Here is a 16608-nt window from a genome sequence, read left to right as displayed (position 1 = left end):
TTCTCGTTTTAACTAATTTCATCAGAAAAAGTCACATCAACAACCCACAACTTATAACCACTTTTTCGGCATCACTAGTTCGTCAACAACACCCACAACCCCCAACACCCCACAACCCACATCACCCACAAAAACAACCCACTTATATCATCTTTTTTGGTATCTCTAGTTCGACTACATTACCCACAACCATCATCACTTACCAATTTATTCACAATTTTTTCCCCTTCTTTTTACTGCATCTTAAATGTACTACACATTCCTCTTTACATTACTAAAATTCTAATAAAATTCTCTCCATACCCATCTCCTTGTATCCTCATAAATTGATATTATACTCACAACAACTAATCTCACTACCCAACTACTGCGACATGTTTCAACACGCTCCATTCTTTTCCAGTATATCATAACTTTTCAAGTCTATAATTTCTTTTTAAAATATTCACATGTTACCTTTATTTTCAGTAAAATCTCCCCATATTTCATTAAATTTCTAATACAACCCTCCCCATACCCCTCTCCATCTCACCCACATTTCTTCACATCCACTCACCCATCTCCCAACACACCTCTCCATCTCACCCACATTTCTTCACATCCACTCACCCATCTCCCAACACACCTCTCCATCTCACCCACATTTCTTTACATCCACTCACCCATCTCCCAACACACCTCTCCATCTCACCCACATTTCTTCACATCCACTCACCCATCTCCCAACACACCTCTTCTGAACACACACAAAAATCACATTTCACATCCACAAATGCATCTCATCATCCATCTCAAATCCACTAAAATCACTGTAACCAAGATATTCACAAAACTCTATGACCACCTAACACACACACACACACACACACACACACACACACACACACACACACACACACACACACACACACACACACACACACACCTCACTTTACTTTGAACACCTTCAAAACACTCTCATACATCATTTGAGACCACCTTTTCTCAATATCTCTCATCCACAACCTTTATCATCTCACTACAGAACAACCTCAAGATTACTTCGAACACTCTCATAAATCATTTGAATACTCACATAAACACCTTTGAACATTTCCAAACAACACTGAAGCACTTCCAAAATATCATTTTGATTACTCCCAAATAAGATTTATCATCTCTAATTTATCTACACTTACACATTTCATTAACTGAAATTACAACACATCCACCATACTACTCCCTCAGTCTCCAGACTTTACAACATTAACACAAAAACTAACTCAGACACTTGTGACATGAGACATTTTACCAAAACTAACACAAACACATATCTGTTATATCTCCAATATCTAAGATCACCACAATCAAGACGTTTACCAAATTCTATAACCCCACCACTAAGATCACACATTTTTTTGTACACATTCTCTTAAAACATCATCATAATGAAGATCACTAAAACTATCTATACTTTTACTAAGATCACATAACATTTTGTCTTCTCTAACTCACCCACCAATTTACATTCTCATTCACACTTACACATTTCATTAACAGAAATTACATCTCATCCACCAAACTCCTCCCTCATTCTCCAGACTTTACAACATTAACACAAAAAAAACTAACTCATACACTTATGACATGAGACATTACCATAACACACTGACTAACTTTGAACCAACTCTAAACATCACCAAAACACCACTGATCATCTTCAAAAAATACTCTGCATGTCATTTGAACACCTTCAAAAACACCATCAAACACCTCCGAACACTCCCAAAACACTACTGATTACTAACAAGTCACCACTGAATACTACCAAAACACCATCAAAATCACCAGAAACTAAGTTTAACATCACCATCTAACATCCTTTTTATAGAAATCCCCTCAAATCACTATAACCAAGAACTCCCTCCCCATGGGCGCATAAAAAAAAGCATGAACACAAACCTAATACACAAAGCCTGAGCTTGCTATCATCTGCAGCTCATAAGACTGCCATCCCCACGAGCCCCTTTGAGGCGGGGCAGATGGCAGACCAGAGGCCTAGCTTCTCCCTACGAGCCCCGTGAGGGCGGGGAATGTGGCTAGGCCTGGGAACACTTGGTCCCAAAGATGAGGAGGTACTGTACCTCCTCCCATGGGAGACTTTAGTCTCGAGACACTCCCCAGATAGGGAGCCAAGGCCGGGTCACCACTACTTGGAAAAGACCCGGGCCGGGAGAATACCGGCGAATAAAAACAAAAAAATACACAAACACCTACTACATGATCACCATCAACTGAAACATATCTTGTACACACATAAATCTAAGACAACCACCATCAACAAACGCTCATATTCACTTACCTCAAAAACCACTAATACCACAGAAAACACTCATTTCTTATAGACATTCACACAAAAAATCATATTTGACAATATCTAAGCGCACTCACCTCACTACCACCAACACACGATGTCACACCTCACAGGACCGACGAGGTCACCTCCAGTGATGTCACACTCCCATTGTGTTACTTGGTGGTCACATCACACCCAACCCACCTTGTTTCAACCTGTTGTACCCACAATATCTAAGAACACTATGATAAATTAGACACATGTGCAACTCTTGGGTATCTTTATTGGGTATCAATAAAGATACCCAAGAGTTGCACATGTGTCTAATTTATCAACATGTCGGTTCTCTGAACCATTCATCTACAAAGAACACTATAACCAAGACGATTACCAGATTTTATGACCCCACAAATAAGGTCACAGAAATCGTTCATTTTTCTTATAAACATACACACAAAAATCACGATCACCAATTCCATATCATGTTTACCATCATCTATCAACACTCATCACCAAGATCACCAAAAATCTAAGATCATGCATCTCAAAACTACTATGATCACTGAAAACACTTATTTTTTAAAACATTCGCACAAAAATAAGACATACACAAAAATACCACGACACTTCCACCAACATCTATAACATAACATGACCACTGTAACATATCTTCACCACCAAAAATAAAAATAATACACAGACACCCACAACTTATACATTTCAGTCGCAAATTTAAGACATGTGACATACACACCAAATCTAAGACATTCACCTCCAACTAAGACATACACATCATAACTAAGACATACACATCATAACTAAGACATACACATCATAACTAAGACATACACATCATAACTAAGACATACACATCATAATTAAGACATACACATCATAACTAAGACATACACATCATAACTAAGACATACACATCATAACTAAGACATACACATCATAACTAAGACATACACATCATAACTAAGACATACACATCATAACTAAGACATACACATCATAACTAAGACATACACATCATAACTAAGACATACACATCATAACTAAGACATACACATCATAACTAAGACATACACATCATAACTAAGACATACACATCATAACTAAGACATACACATCATAACTAAGACATACACATCATAACTAAGGCATACACATCATAACTAAGACATACACATCATAACTAAGACATACACATCATAACTAAGACATACACATCATAACTAAGACATACACATCATAACTAAGACATACACATCATAACTAAGACATACACATCATAACTAAGACATACACATCATAACTAAGACATACACATCATAACTAAGACATACACATCATAACTAAGACATACACATCATAACTAAGACATACACCAAAACCTACTATTGACATATTGACAATAAATATAAGACATAAGCACAAAAAATTTAGCATGTGATGAGACATTACCAGAACTAAGTCACTCACCTCCAACTAATACACAATCACTTTACTAACTTCATGTTAACTATTCATAAACTAAAATATTAATACAATTTACCCAACAAATTTATGTTATAATCATCAAAACACAAAATTATTTTACATATTTTTTTCTCAAACTGAATATTCGTACCACATTCATCATTTCTCATCTATGTTACATATCACATTTCTCACCCTCATCATCCCTAAAACATCCTTTGTTATTCATCCGTATATCACCAAGACATGTTTTAGCCCCGCGACCATCACGACGTAGGAGCCAGAGTGTAGTAGGTGGTGTTGGAGTGGTGATGTTTGCTCTGGCTCCTACGTCGTGATGGTCGCGGGGCTAAAACATGTCTTGGTGATATACGGATGAATAACAAAGGATGTTTTAGGGATGATGAGGGTGAGAAATGTGATATGTAACATAGATGAGAAATGATGAATGTGGTACGAATATTCAGTGTAGGGCTTAGTTATGATGTGTATGTCTTAGTTATGATGTGTATGTCTTAGTTATGATGTGTATGTCTTAGTTATGATGTGTATGTCTTAGTTATGATGTGTATGTCTTAGTTATGATGTGTATGTCTTAGTTATGATGTGTATGTCTTAGTTATGATGTGTATGTCTTAGTTGGAGGTGAATGTCTTAGATTTGGTGTGTATGTCACATGTCTTAAATTTGCGACTGAAATGTATAAGTTGTGGGTGTCTGTGTATTATTTTTATTTTTGGTGGTGAAGATATGTTATAGTGGTCATGTTACGTTATAGATGTTGGTGGAAGTGTCGTGGTATTTTTGTGTATGTCTTATTTTTGTGCGAATGTTTATAAAAATAAGTGTTTTCAGTGATCATAGTAGTTTTGAGATGAATGATCTTAGATTTTTGGTGATCTTGGTGATGAGTGTTGATAGATGATGGTAAACATGATATGGAATTGGTGATCGTGATTTTTGTGTGAATGTTTATAAGAAATGAGTGTTTTCTGTGACCTTATTTGTGGGGTCATAAAATCTAGTAATCGTCTTGGTTATAGTGTTCTTTGTAGATGAATGGTTCAGAGAACCGACATGTTGATAAATTAGACACATGTGCAACTCTTGGGTATCTTTATTGATACCCAATAAAGATACCCAAGAGTTGCACATGTGTCTAATTTATCATAGTGTTCTTAGATATTGTGGGTACAACAGGTTGAAACAAGGTGGGTTGGGTGTGATGTGACCACCAAGTAACACAATGGGAGTGTGACATCACTGGAGGTGACCTCGCCGGTCCTGTAGGTGTGACATCGTGTGTTGGTGGTAGTGAGGTGAGTGCGCTTAGATATTGTCAAATATGATTTTTTGTGTGAATGTCTATAAGAAATGAGTGTTTTCTGTGGTATTAGTGGTTTTTGAGGTAAGTGAATATGAGCGTTTGTTGATGGTTGTTGTCTTAGATTTATGTGTGTACAAGATATGTTTTAAGTTGATGGTGATCATGTAGTAGGTGTTTGTGTATTAGAAACCATACCCCCGGCCGGGATTGAACCCGCGGTCATAGAGTATGGTTTGTTTGCAATCGTGTCATTACGATTTCTTGAGTCTTTGTGTATTAGGTTTGTGTTCATGCTTTTTTTTATGCGCCCATGGGGAGGGAGTTCTTGGTTATAGTGATTTGAGGGGATTTCTATAAAAAGGGTGTTAGATGGTGATGTTAAACTTAGTTTCTGGTGATTTTGATGGTGTTTTGGTAGTATTCAGTGGTGATTTGGTAGTAATCAGTAGTGTTTTGGGAGTATTCGGAGGTGTTTGATGGTGTTTTGGAAGGTGTTCAAATGTGCAGAGTATTTTTTGAAGATGATCAGCGGTGTTTTGGTGATGTTTAGAGTTGGTTCAAAGTTAGTCAGTGTGTTAGTTATGGTAATGTCTCATGTCATAAGTGTATGAGTTAGTTTTATTTGTGTTAATGTTGTAAAGTCTGGAGAATGAGGGAGGAGTTTGGTGGATGAGATGTAATTTCGGTTAATGAAATGTGTAAGTGTGAATGAGAATGTAAATTGGTGGGTGAGTTAGAGAAAACAAAATGTTATGTGATCTTAGTAAAAGTATTGATAGTTTTAGTGATCTTTGTTACGATGATGTTTTAAGAGAATGTGTACAAAAAATGTGTGATCTTAGTGATGGGGTTATAGAATTTGGTAAACGTCTTGATTGTGGTGATCTTAGATATTGGAGATATAACAGATATGTGTTTGTGTTAGTTTTGGTAAAACGTCTCATGTCATAAGTGTCTGAGTTAGTTTTTGTGTTAATGTTGTAAAGTCTGGAGGCTGAGGGAGTAGTATGGTGGATGTGTTGTAATTTCAGTTAATGAAAAGTGTAAGTGTAGATAAATTAGAAATGATAAATCTTATTTGGGAGTAATCAAAATGACATTTTGGAAGTGCTTCAGTGTTGTTTGGAAATGTTCAAAGGTGTTTATGTGAGTATTCAAATGATTTATGAGAGTGTTCGAAGTAATCTTGGGGTTGTTCTGTAGTGAGATGATAAAGGTTGTGGATGAGAGAATATTTCTTAAGAGATATTGAGAAAAGGTGGTCTCAAATGATGTATGAGAGTGTTTTGAAGGTGTTCAAAGTAAAGTGAGGTGTGTGTGTGTGTGTGTGTGTGTTAGGTGGTCATAGAGTTTTGTGAATATCTTGGTTACAGTGATTTTAGTGGATTTGAGATGGGTGATGAGATGCATTTGTGGATGTGAAATGTGATTTTTGTGTGTGTTCAGAAGAGGTGTGTTGGGAGATGGGTGAGTGGATGTGAAGAAATGCGGGTGAGATGAAGAGGTGTGTTGGGAGATCGGTGAGTGGATGTGATGAAATGCGGGTGAGATGAAGAGGTGTGTTGGGAGATGGGTGAGTGGATGTGAAGAAATGCAGGTGAGATGAAGAGGTGTGTTGGGAGATGGGTGAGTGGATGTGAAGAAATGTGGGTGAGATGGAGAGGTGTGTTGGGAGATGGGTGAGTGGATGTGAAGAAATGTGGGTGAGATGGAGAGGTGTGTTGGGAGATGGGTGAGTGGATGTGAAGAAATGCGGGTGAGATGGAGAGGGGTATGGGGAGGGTTGTATTAGAAATTTAATGAAATATGGGGAGATTTTACTGAAAATAAAGGTAATGTGTGAATATTTTAAAAAGAAATTATAGACTTGAAAAGTTATGATATATTGGAAAAGAATGGAGAGTGTTGAAACATGTCGCAGTAGTTGGGTAGTGAGATTACTTGTTGTGAGTATAATATCAATTTATGTGGATACAAGGACATGGGTATGGAGAGGATTTTATTAGAATTTTAGTAATGTAAAGAGGAATGTGTGTTACATTTAAGATGCAGTAAAAAGAAGGGGAAATTTTGTATCGAATAAATTGTGAATAAATTGGTAAGTGATGATGGTTGTGGGTAATGTAGTCGAACTAGAGATACCAAAAAAGATGATATAAGTGGGTTGTTTTTGTGGGTGATGTGGGTTGTGGGGTGTTGGGGTTGTGGGTATTGTTGTCGAACTAGTGATGCCGAAAAAGTGGTTATAAGTTGTGGGTTGTTGTTGTGACTTTTTCTGTTGAAATTAGTTAAAACGAGAAAAAAGTGTTTTAGTAGTATTCAGTGGTGTATTTGGGAGTACTCAAATGGTGTTTGAGACTATTCAAAGGTGTTTTTGAAGGTGTTCAAATGATGTGCAAGAGTATTTATGAAGGTGTACTGGGAGTATTCAGAGGTGATTTAGGGGTGTTCGAATGATGTTTTAGGAGTATTCAAAGGTAATTGATGGTGTTTTTGGTGATGTTCAAAGTAAAGTGTCTGAGTTAGTTTTTGTGATACTGTTGTAAAAATCTGGAGACTGAGGGAGGAGTTTTGGGGGATGAGTTGTAATTTAATGAAATATGGAAGAGTAGATAAATTAGAGATGATAAATCTTATTTGGGAGTATTCAAAATGTTGTCTTGGAAATGTTTCAGTGTTGTTTGGAAATGTTCAAAGGTGTTTATGTGAGTATACAAATGATTTATGAGAGTGTTCGAAGTAATCTTGGCGTTGTTCTGTAGTGAGATGATAAAGGTTGTGGATGAGAGAATATTTCTTAAGAGATATTGAGAAAAGTGTGTGTGTGTGTGTGTGTGTGTGTGTGTGTGTGTGTGTGTGTGTGTGTGTGTGTGTGTGTGTGTGTGTGTGTGTGTGTGTGTGTGTGTGTGTGTGTGTGTGTGTGTGTGTGGGCTAGGTGGTCATAGAATTTTGTGAATATCTTGGTTACAGTGATTTTAGTGGATTTGAGATGGGTGTTAGTCTGTTATGTTGATCTTAGTTTATGGTAATTTTGGTGGTGTTTTGGCTGTATTCAGTGGTGTATTTGGGAGTACTCAAAATGATATTTTGGAAGTGTTTCAGTGTTGTTTGGAAATGTTCAAAGGTACTTTTGTGAGTATTCAAATGATTTATGAGAGTGTTTTGAAGGTGTTCAAAGTGAGGTGTGTGTGCGTATTAACTTCGTAATATGTAAAATTGTGACTAGTGAATTTATCGAAAAGTGGTTATAAGTGTTGTGGTGACTTTCTGATGAAATAGTTAAAACGAGAAAAATTGTGGGTTATGAGTGAAAATTGTGAGGTGTTGGTTGGAGTGTGAGGGTTCGGGAGGGTAGGGAGGAGGAGAGAGAGAAGGTTACTTCGTGGGGAGTGACCTGAGATGAAATAGTTAAAACGAGAAAAATGTCTAGACTTGTGTTGTATTTTGTAAAGAAATTGTGGATTGTTGTGGGTATTAACGAAAAAAATGTGAAATTATTTGGGTTATCCTGGGTTAAGAGTGAAAATGTTTGCCCTATGTTGTATATGAAATGTATTGGTTGTATAATAGTGTTATCCTGCATTTTAAGTTAATGTCTGCTGGACAAGATTCAGCCTGTGTGTGTGAGGTCATCACGTGACGTCACTGACCGCCGAGTAAACACAGGTGGAGTGACGTCACACTTGTTTAGACCTGTAGTAAGAGAGAGCACCATGCCCCATAGGAGGAGTTCAATGCTTACCCCCAGAGGGGGGAATCCAAAAAACCTTGATCCAAGGAGATGGAGTCTTGGTATTATCGAGAAAAAAAACTTGATCCAAGGAGATGGAGTCTTGGTATTATCGAGAAAAAAAACTTGATCCGAGGAGATGGAGTCTTTGTATTATCGAGAAAACCTTGATCCGAGGAGATGAAGTCTTTGTATTATCGAGAAAACCTTGATCCAAGGAATTGGAGTCTTTGTATTATCGAGAAAACCTTGATCCAAGGAATTGGAGTCTTTGTATTATCGAGAAAAAAAATTGGGATGCAAGTGGGAGTCCATTATGAATGCTTACCCCCAGAGGGGGGAATCCAAAAAAACTTGATCCGAGGAAACAAACCATACCCCGGCCGGGATTGAACCCTCGACCACCTCACCCTCTAAACCATATATTTCTCCTCCACTTCCTTGGAATTCCCCTATGGGGGTTCGAATTTCTTGTGCTCTCCTCGGATCAAATTTTTGAGGTTCCCCATCTCCCCACTTTCACCCCCATCCCAATTTTTTTCGAATTTCATTTTCTTGTGCTCTCCTCGGATCAATTTTTTGAGTTCACTTTCACCCCCATCCCAATTTTTTTCGAATTTCATTTTCTTATGATCTCCTCGGATCAAGACTCAAAATCGTAATGACACGATTGCCTGGGATTGAACCCGTCAGAGTGTCTCAAAACTCCAGCCCGTCGTGTTAGCCACTAGACCAGCTAGCCACAATAAGATTCGTCCAACTAGGTATATTTCTACACCATAGGAAGGTTAGCACAGGCCACCACTGTGACCACAAATGCAAGTTTTTACAGACGAATCTCCAGCTAGCGTGGCCGTGACGAACTCTAGCTCATGTCCCCTCAATGCTGTCAACATGACTCATGAAATCGTAATGACACGATTGCAAACAAACCATACCACGGCTGGGATTGAACCCGCGGTCAGAGAGTCTAGTGGCTAACGCGACGGGCTGGAGTTTTGAGACTCTCTGACCACGGGTTCAATCCCAGCTGGGGTATGGTTTGTTTGCAATCGTGTCATTACGATTTCGTGAGTCTTGATCCGAGGAGATCATAAGAAAATGAAATTCGAAAAAAATTGGGATGGGGGTGAAAGTGGGACGGGGAACCTCAAAAAATTGATCCGAGGAGAGCACAAGAAAATGAAATTCGAAAAAAATTGGGATGGGGGTGAAAGTGGGGAGATGGGGAACCTCAAAAATTTGATCCGAGGAGAGCACAAGAAATTCGAACCCCCATAGGGGAATTCCAAGGAAGTGGAGGAGAAATATATGGTTTAGAGGGTGAGGTGGTCGAGGGTGAGGTCAAGGTCGCAGGTCGGTGCGGACGGGCTGGCGCTCGGGCGGGCGTGCAGTGCTCGAAAGGCGTCCGCTCAGAGGTAGGAACCACTCTGTAGAAAACCTTTCAGGAGGAGCCACTGGGTGGGGGTCATGGGTGGGGTCATGGGTGGGGGTCATGGGTGGGGTCATGGGTGGGGGTCGTGGGTGGGGGTCGTGGGTGGGGGTCGTGGGTGGGGTCATGAGTGGGGTCATGAGTGGGGTCATGGGTGGGGTCATGGGTGGGGGTCATGGGTGGGGTCATGGGGGGGGTCGTGGGTGGGGTCATGGGTGAGGGGTCGTGGGTGGGGGTCATGGGTGGGGTCATGTGGGGGGTCGTGGGGGGGTCATGGGTGAGGGGTCGTGGGTGGGGTCATGGGTGGGGGTCATGGGTGGGGGGTCGTGGGTGGGGGGTCGTGGGTGGGGGTCGTGGGTGGGGTCATGGGTGGGGTCATGGGTGGGGTCATGGGTGGGGTCATGGGTGGGGGTCGTGGGTGGTCATGGGTGGGGTCATGGGTGGGGGTCGTGGGTGGGGTCATGGGTGGGGTCATGGGTGGGGTCATGGGTGGGGGTCGTGGGTGGGGGTCATGGGTGTGGGGTCGTGGGTGGGATCATGGGTGGGGGTCGTGGGTGGGGTCATGGGTGGGGTCATGGGTGGGGTCATGGATGGGGGTCGTGGGTGGGGGTCGTGGGTGGGGTCATGGGTGGGGTCATGGGTGGGGGTCATGGGTGGGGTCATGGGTGGGGGGTCGTGGGTGGGGTCATGGGTGGGGTCATGGGTGGGGGTCGTGGGTGGGGGTTGTGGGTGGGGTTCGTGGGTGGGGGTCGTGGGTGGGGGTTGTGGGTGGGGGTCGTGGGTGGGGTCATGGGTGGGGGGTCGTGGGTGGGGTCATGAGTGGGGGTCGTGGGTGGGGGGGTCATGGGTGGGGGTCGTGGGTGGGGGTCGTGGGTGGGGCTCATGGGTAGAGGGTCGTGGGTGGGGTCGTGGGTGGAGGGTCGTGGGTGGAGGGTCGTGGGTGGGGTCGTGGGTGGAGGGTCGTGGGTGGGGTCGTGGGTAGGGTCATGGGCGGGCACGAGGGGTGCGGGCAGGTGCTGGGTGGGTGGGTCGGCGCGAGGGCGGGTGGTGCGGAGGGGCAGGTGGGGGGTAGTGGGTGGGGGCATGGGTGGGGGGGTTGAGGGTGAGGTGGTCTGGAGGGTGAGGTGGTCTCGAGGGTGAGGTGGTCTTGAGGAAGAGGTCAAGGTCATTAGCATATAGGTGTGAAAAGGGAGCCACTCAGGAATGAGCCCCTCTGTAGAAGCAACTCTGTAGAAGGCTTTTTCAGGAGGAGCCATACTGTGGGAGCCACTCTGTAAAAGGCCTTTTCAGGAGGAGCCATACTGTGGGAGCCACTCTGTAGAAATCATCACTACTGTTATATCTTCGAAATTGGTCATCCTGTGTTATTTAACTATTGTAAGAGAATATGTTTATCACTTAATATTATAGCACGAAAGTCCCCGTTTATAGCTAAAATAGAGACTTTCGGCGTTATATTATTATCTCTTAATATATGAAAAATACCATGGTATTATCACTATTTTGTTATTATCACTATTATTTTATTATTATTGTTAGGTAGGATTTCTTGTGTATATAGAGTAGAGTTTAAGTCTCGGAACCATCCGGTGAATTGTTCAATTGTTTATGTCCGGCTGGCTGACGTGGCTCAGCTGATCCAACCTGACGACATGTCAACAGACTGGCAAGTAGTCAGTCTGCTCCCAGCTCTAGCTCTGACAACTGATCGTATATTGGCTCTTACGGTGTACAGTTGAATGGTTTTGAGAATTGGATTCTAGAGCTGACTCACTTTGTTCCTCATTACTTTGAAAGACTCTTTTGATATTTATATTCTTGGTCAGTTCAGTAATCCATAGATACTTTACGGCCAGATTCAAAGGTCTTGTTAAATCTTGTACCTTTTGTATTTTGAGTTTACAGTCTTGTTAAGACAAAGACGTAAATGTTATTGAAGACCGAATTACAAGAAGAACAATTAAACTTCCTTATAAATGTGACATTTCCATGATTTTGAGCTAAATGTATATGGTAAATTTATTGTACAAAGTATTAAGTTACATTAACTACAAAGAGAAGATAAAGTATTATATTTAAATACTTTAATAAATTTGAATATTCTATGGAGTTTCCAGGTTGAAATTATTTCCCCTAGACTCTAAAACTTTAAATAACTCGGATCCAAAAATCTTGTTGCATAAGAAATGAATGGTAACAGGTCACATTCTGAAGTTCTTAAAAAAAATTCTTATTCGCAACATATATATATATATATATATATATATATATATATATATATATATATATATATATATATATATATATATATATATATATATATATATATATATTACAATGTATACTACACATAATTTGTATACTACACAGACACATTTTGATTTAGAATTTGATAGCCAACCTGTTTGGTCTAACTTAATCTAACATATACACATCAAATTAAAGAAATTTTGTTTCGACACCAATAAAGTCAGTTTCTTGTTGACATCACTAATGATTTTTTAGACATTTCTTGCATGGTCGACACCCGTAGACGTCTACATCTCACATCAGTTAAATCCTTGTTTCTATATTCGTGAGGTCTTATTGTACCTGAGGTGATATCAAAGGTATGTTAGTAACCCTCAGTAGTTTTGCACCTACGACAGTGTGCTAGTATCTTAGCACCTACTTAGCACCTACTTACTGCTGGGTGAAAGTGTGTAGCAGGTGTGAGGAGCCGTGGTTATACGTCTAACCTGATCCGAAATCGAACGCAGGTCGTTGTAGTTGTGGGTTGAGGGTTGTACCAGAAGACAGTAGTTGTGGGTTGAGGGTTGTACCAGAAGGCAGTAGGTGGGGGTTGAGGGTTGTACCAGAAGACAGTAGTTGTGGGTTGAGGGTTGTACCAGAAGGCAGTAGTTGTGGGTTGAGGGTTGTACCAGAAGACAGTAGTTGTGGGTTGAGGGTTGTACCAGAAGGCAGTAGTTGTGGGTTGAGGGTTGTACCAGAAGGCAGTAGTTGTGGGTTGAGGGTTGTACCAGAAGGCAGTAGTTGTGGGTTGAGGGTTGTGCCAGAAGGCAGTAGTTGTGGGTTGAGGGATGCACCAGAAGGCAGTAGTTGTGGGTTGAGGGATGCACCAGAAGGCAGTAGTTGTGGGTTGAGGGTTGTACCAGAAGGCAGTAGTTGTGGGTTGAGGGTTGTACCAGAAGACAGTAGTTGTGGGTTGAGGGTTGTACCAGAAGACAGTAGTTGTGGGTTGAGGGTTGTACCAGAAGGCAGTAGTTGTGGGTTGAGGGTTGTACCAGAAGGCAGTAGTTGTGGGTTGAGGGTTGTACCAGAAGGCAGTAGGTGGGGGTTGAGGGTTGTACCAGAAGGCAGTAGTTGAGGGTTGAGGGTTGTACCAGAAGACAGTAGTTGTGGGTTGAGGGTTGTACCAGAAGACAGTAGTTGTGGGTTGAGGGTTGTACCAGAAGACAGTAGTTGTGGGTTGAGGGTTGTACCAAAAGACAGTAGTTGTGGGTTGAGGGTTGTACCAGAAGACAGTAGTTGTGGGTTGAGGGTTGTACCAGAAGACAGTAGTTGTGGGTTGAGGGTTGTACCAGAAGACAGTAGTTGTGGGTTGAGGGTTGTACCAGAAGACAGTAGTTGTGGGTTGAGGGTTGTACCAGAAGACAGTAGTTGTGGGTTGAGGGTTGTACCAGAAGACAGTAGTTGTGGGTTGAGGGTTGTACCAGAAGACAGTAGTTGTGGGTTGAGGGTTGTGCCAGAAGACAGTAGTTGTGGGTTGAGGGTTGTACCAGAAGACAGTAGTTGTGGGTTGAGGGTTGTGCCAGAAGACAGTAGTTGTGGGTTGAGGGTTGTACCAGAAGACAGTAGTTGTGGGTTGAGGGTTGTACCAGAAGGCAGTAGTTGTGGGTTGAGGGTTGTGCCAGAAGGCAGTAGTTGTGGGTTGAGGGTTGTACCAGAAGGCAGTAGTTGAAGGTTGTACCAGAAGGCAGTAGTTGTGGGTTGAGGGTTGTGCCAGAAGGCAGTAGTTGTGGGTTGAGGGTTGTACCAGAAGACAGTAGTTGTGGGTTGAGGGCAGTAGTTGTGGGTTGAGGGCAGTAGTTGTGGGTTGAGGGATGCACCAGAAGGTAGTAGTTGTGGGTTGAGGGTTGTACCAGAAGACAGTAGTTGAGGGTTGAGGGTTGTACCAGAAGACAGTGGTTGAGGGTTGTAGCAGTGAGTAGGAGCTGTTGATCAGTTTTAAGCTGTTGGTACAGGATTGAAGAAGAACTTCTTTGTAAAGCCGAGGTTACGAAGTTGTGGAGCAGCTGAGGGGGCCGTCTTGACGTACTCCTTCAGGAACTCTCTGTAGAGCTCACTGAGTTCCTTGTTGTGTGCGTGCTTTACTAAAGTGCGACACAGAGCCCTGCTAAAAGGTGTTCCATCCTTCGTGAAGGTGTAAGGCATAAATCCTCCACTGTTTGAGTACAAGCACATCATATCCTGCAAAGGCTCCTTCACTCTGGAACTCTTCACAGCGCTGGCTTGTCTCAGGAGTTGCTCCTTGTAGTGGCCGCGACACAGGTCGAAGATAAAGATTTTAGGCTTGTTTTTTAAGCGTGGGCATTCCGAATCCTTGAAGAAATCACATACCCATTCTGTGGTCAAACGCTTCATGTCATTGGTTAGGAATTTCTCGTTACCTATGCCGTGACTTGATATAATAAAAACCGCACAACCCACACGGTCCAGGAGCTGCATCTCCCTGACACTGGTCAACACTTGCTTGGTCTCTTGTGCTGTCAAGGAACAATGTGAGTGTCCAGTGTAACCCATTTTCCCGAAGGCGTTTGACAGGTTCTTGACGTCTGAGTTTGACCCCTCAAGGACCAGGTCAGGTCGCTCCTGGAAGGAACTGTAGCTTAGGATACACACGTATCCTCTAGGATCTGTGTCCATCCTGTAGACGTCTGGACCTGACGTCTTAACCGTCCCTGGCCTCACCCTCAGCTGTAATTAATTGAACGTGATTTAAAAACCCAGTTATAACGTACAAATATACACGAAGACGCCGGGAACTGAACTGGTGACATTGGAGTTGCAAATCCACGAGTGTACTGTTGCATCTACATTTGCACACGAACTTGCAACATCACTTGCAAGAACTCCTTACCCAATATTAACTTCATGATTTGTCAAGAGTCGCATTTCAACATTTCAAATATAAGACAGGAACAATTTAAACTGTGTCAGGTCACCTGGAGTTTGTCATATAAAACGTCACAAGTATAACTAATGCGACTTTGTAGCGACGTTTCGCCCTCCAGGAACTTTGTCGGTAATTTTATTATTATCACCTTCAGTTTATACACATTATATATAAACATTAGTGTTTATATATATAAATGAAGATTGAGACATGCAACATATGGGAATGTTTATTAAGGAAACGTTTCGCCACACAGTGACTTCATCAGTCCAATATAAAGCAGAGAGGGTTAAGGAGAGGAGGAGCTGAGATAATCAGTCCCTCAACCTGGAATCGATGTCTTCAGTCCCAGGCTGAGGGACTGATTACCTCACGCTCCACCTCTCCTTACACCTTCCTGCTTTGTATTGGACTGATGAAACCAGAGAATGTGTTCAGAAGATTCCCTGACGTCCAGGAAGATACTGAAGGATCACGATGGTGTTCTACGGTATTGTGTTTGTTTTACCAGTTATTGTTTATATGCAATTGTCAACAGAATTACTCTTGCAATATTGCAATATCAGTGAAATTAAGAGTGGAGAGAGTACTTACACGGAATGTTGCTGCCAGATTGTTGATGCAAGTTGCAGACTCCTCAGCCTCGTTCTTCTTATCTCTCCCTCTCGTTGCATCCTGTCAAAATATTATATTGTGTTACTTTTAATTATATAAATACGGTGTTCGTACTGGACCTCGAACTAACAGCACTCTGAACAGTTTTGTTCAGAATAACCTGACCTGGTCTTCGAACATTTTTCTGGAGTACGAACTCACTGGTTTGTTTACAATTCACTGGTAAGAATTTTTTACAGGAAAGTCTTTTAAAGAACATAAGAAGAACATAAGAACGAAGGAACACTGCAGAAGGCCTACTGGCCCATGCGAGGCAGGTCCAAGTCTCCTACCGGCTTAAGCCAATGCACCCAACCTAGTCAGGTCAGGTCACCTTGACTTAAGGGAGGAACACGGCAACCGACCTGGTAGCACAAGCTATCAGGTCTAACTCACACCCACCCACATCCACTCATGTATTTATCCAACCTATTTTTAAAGCTACACAACGTTCTGGCCTCTATAACGGTAC

General features: G+C 41.8%; 1 protein-coding gene across 4 annotated transcripts in view; it reads right to left on the bottom strand.

Moving 5' to 3' along the window:
* The window catches only part of LOC128701699 (uncharacterized), a 139875-nt gene that overhangs the window by 91087 nt on the left and 32180 nt on the right, over nucleotides 1–16608 (bottom strand). For 3 of the 4 annotated variants that reach the window (XM_070105065.1, XM_070105063.1, XM_070105064.1), the window contains one exon: nucleotides 16077–16157. In XM_070105065.1, the coding sequence (XP_069961166.1) occupies nucleotides 16077–16157 (81 nt within the window). Of the gene's footprint in view, nucleotides 1–13826; nucleotides 15284–16076; nucleotides 16158–16608 lie in introns of those variants that run through there. The other variant, XM_070105066.1, reaches the window with a different exon arrangement.

The sequence above is a fragment of the Cherax quadricarinatus genome, chromosome 96 (assembly GCF_038502225.1).
Source record: "Cherax quadricarinatus isolate ZL_2023a chromosome 96, ASM3850222v1, whole genome shotgun sequence".
In the NCBI taxonomy this organism is placed as follows: domain Eukaryota; kingdom Metazoa; phylum Arthropoda; class Malacostraca; order Decapoda; family Parastacidae; genus Cherax; species Cherax quadricarinatus.
The sequence above is the reverse complement of the archived record's forward strand: the minus strand, read 5'-3'. Positions and strand labels throughout refer to the sequence as shown.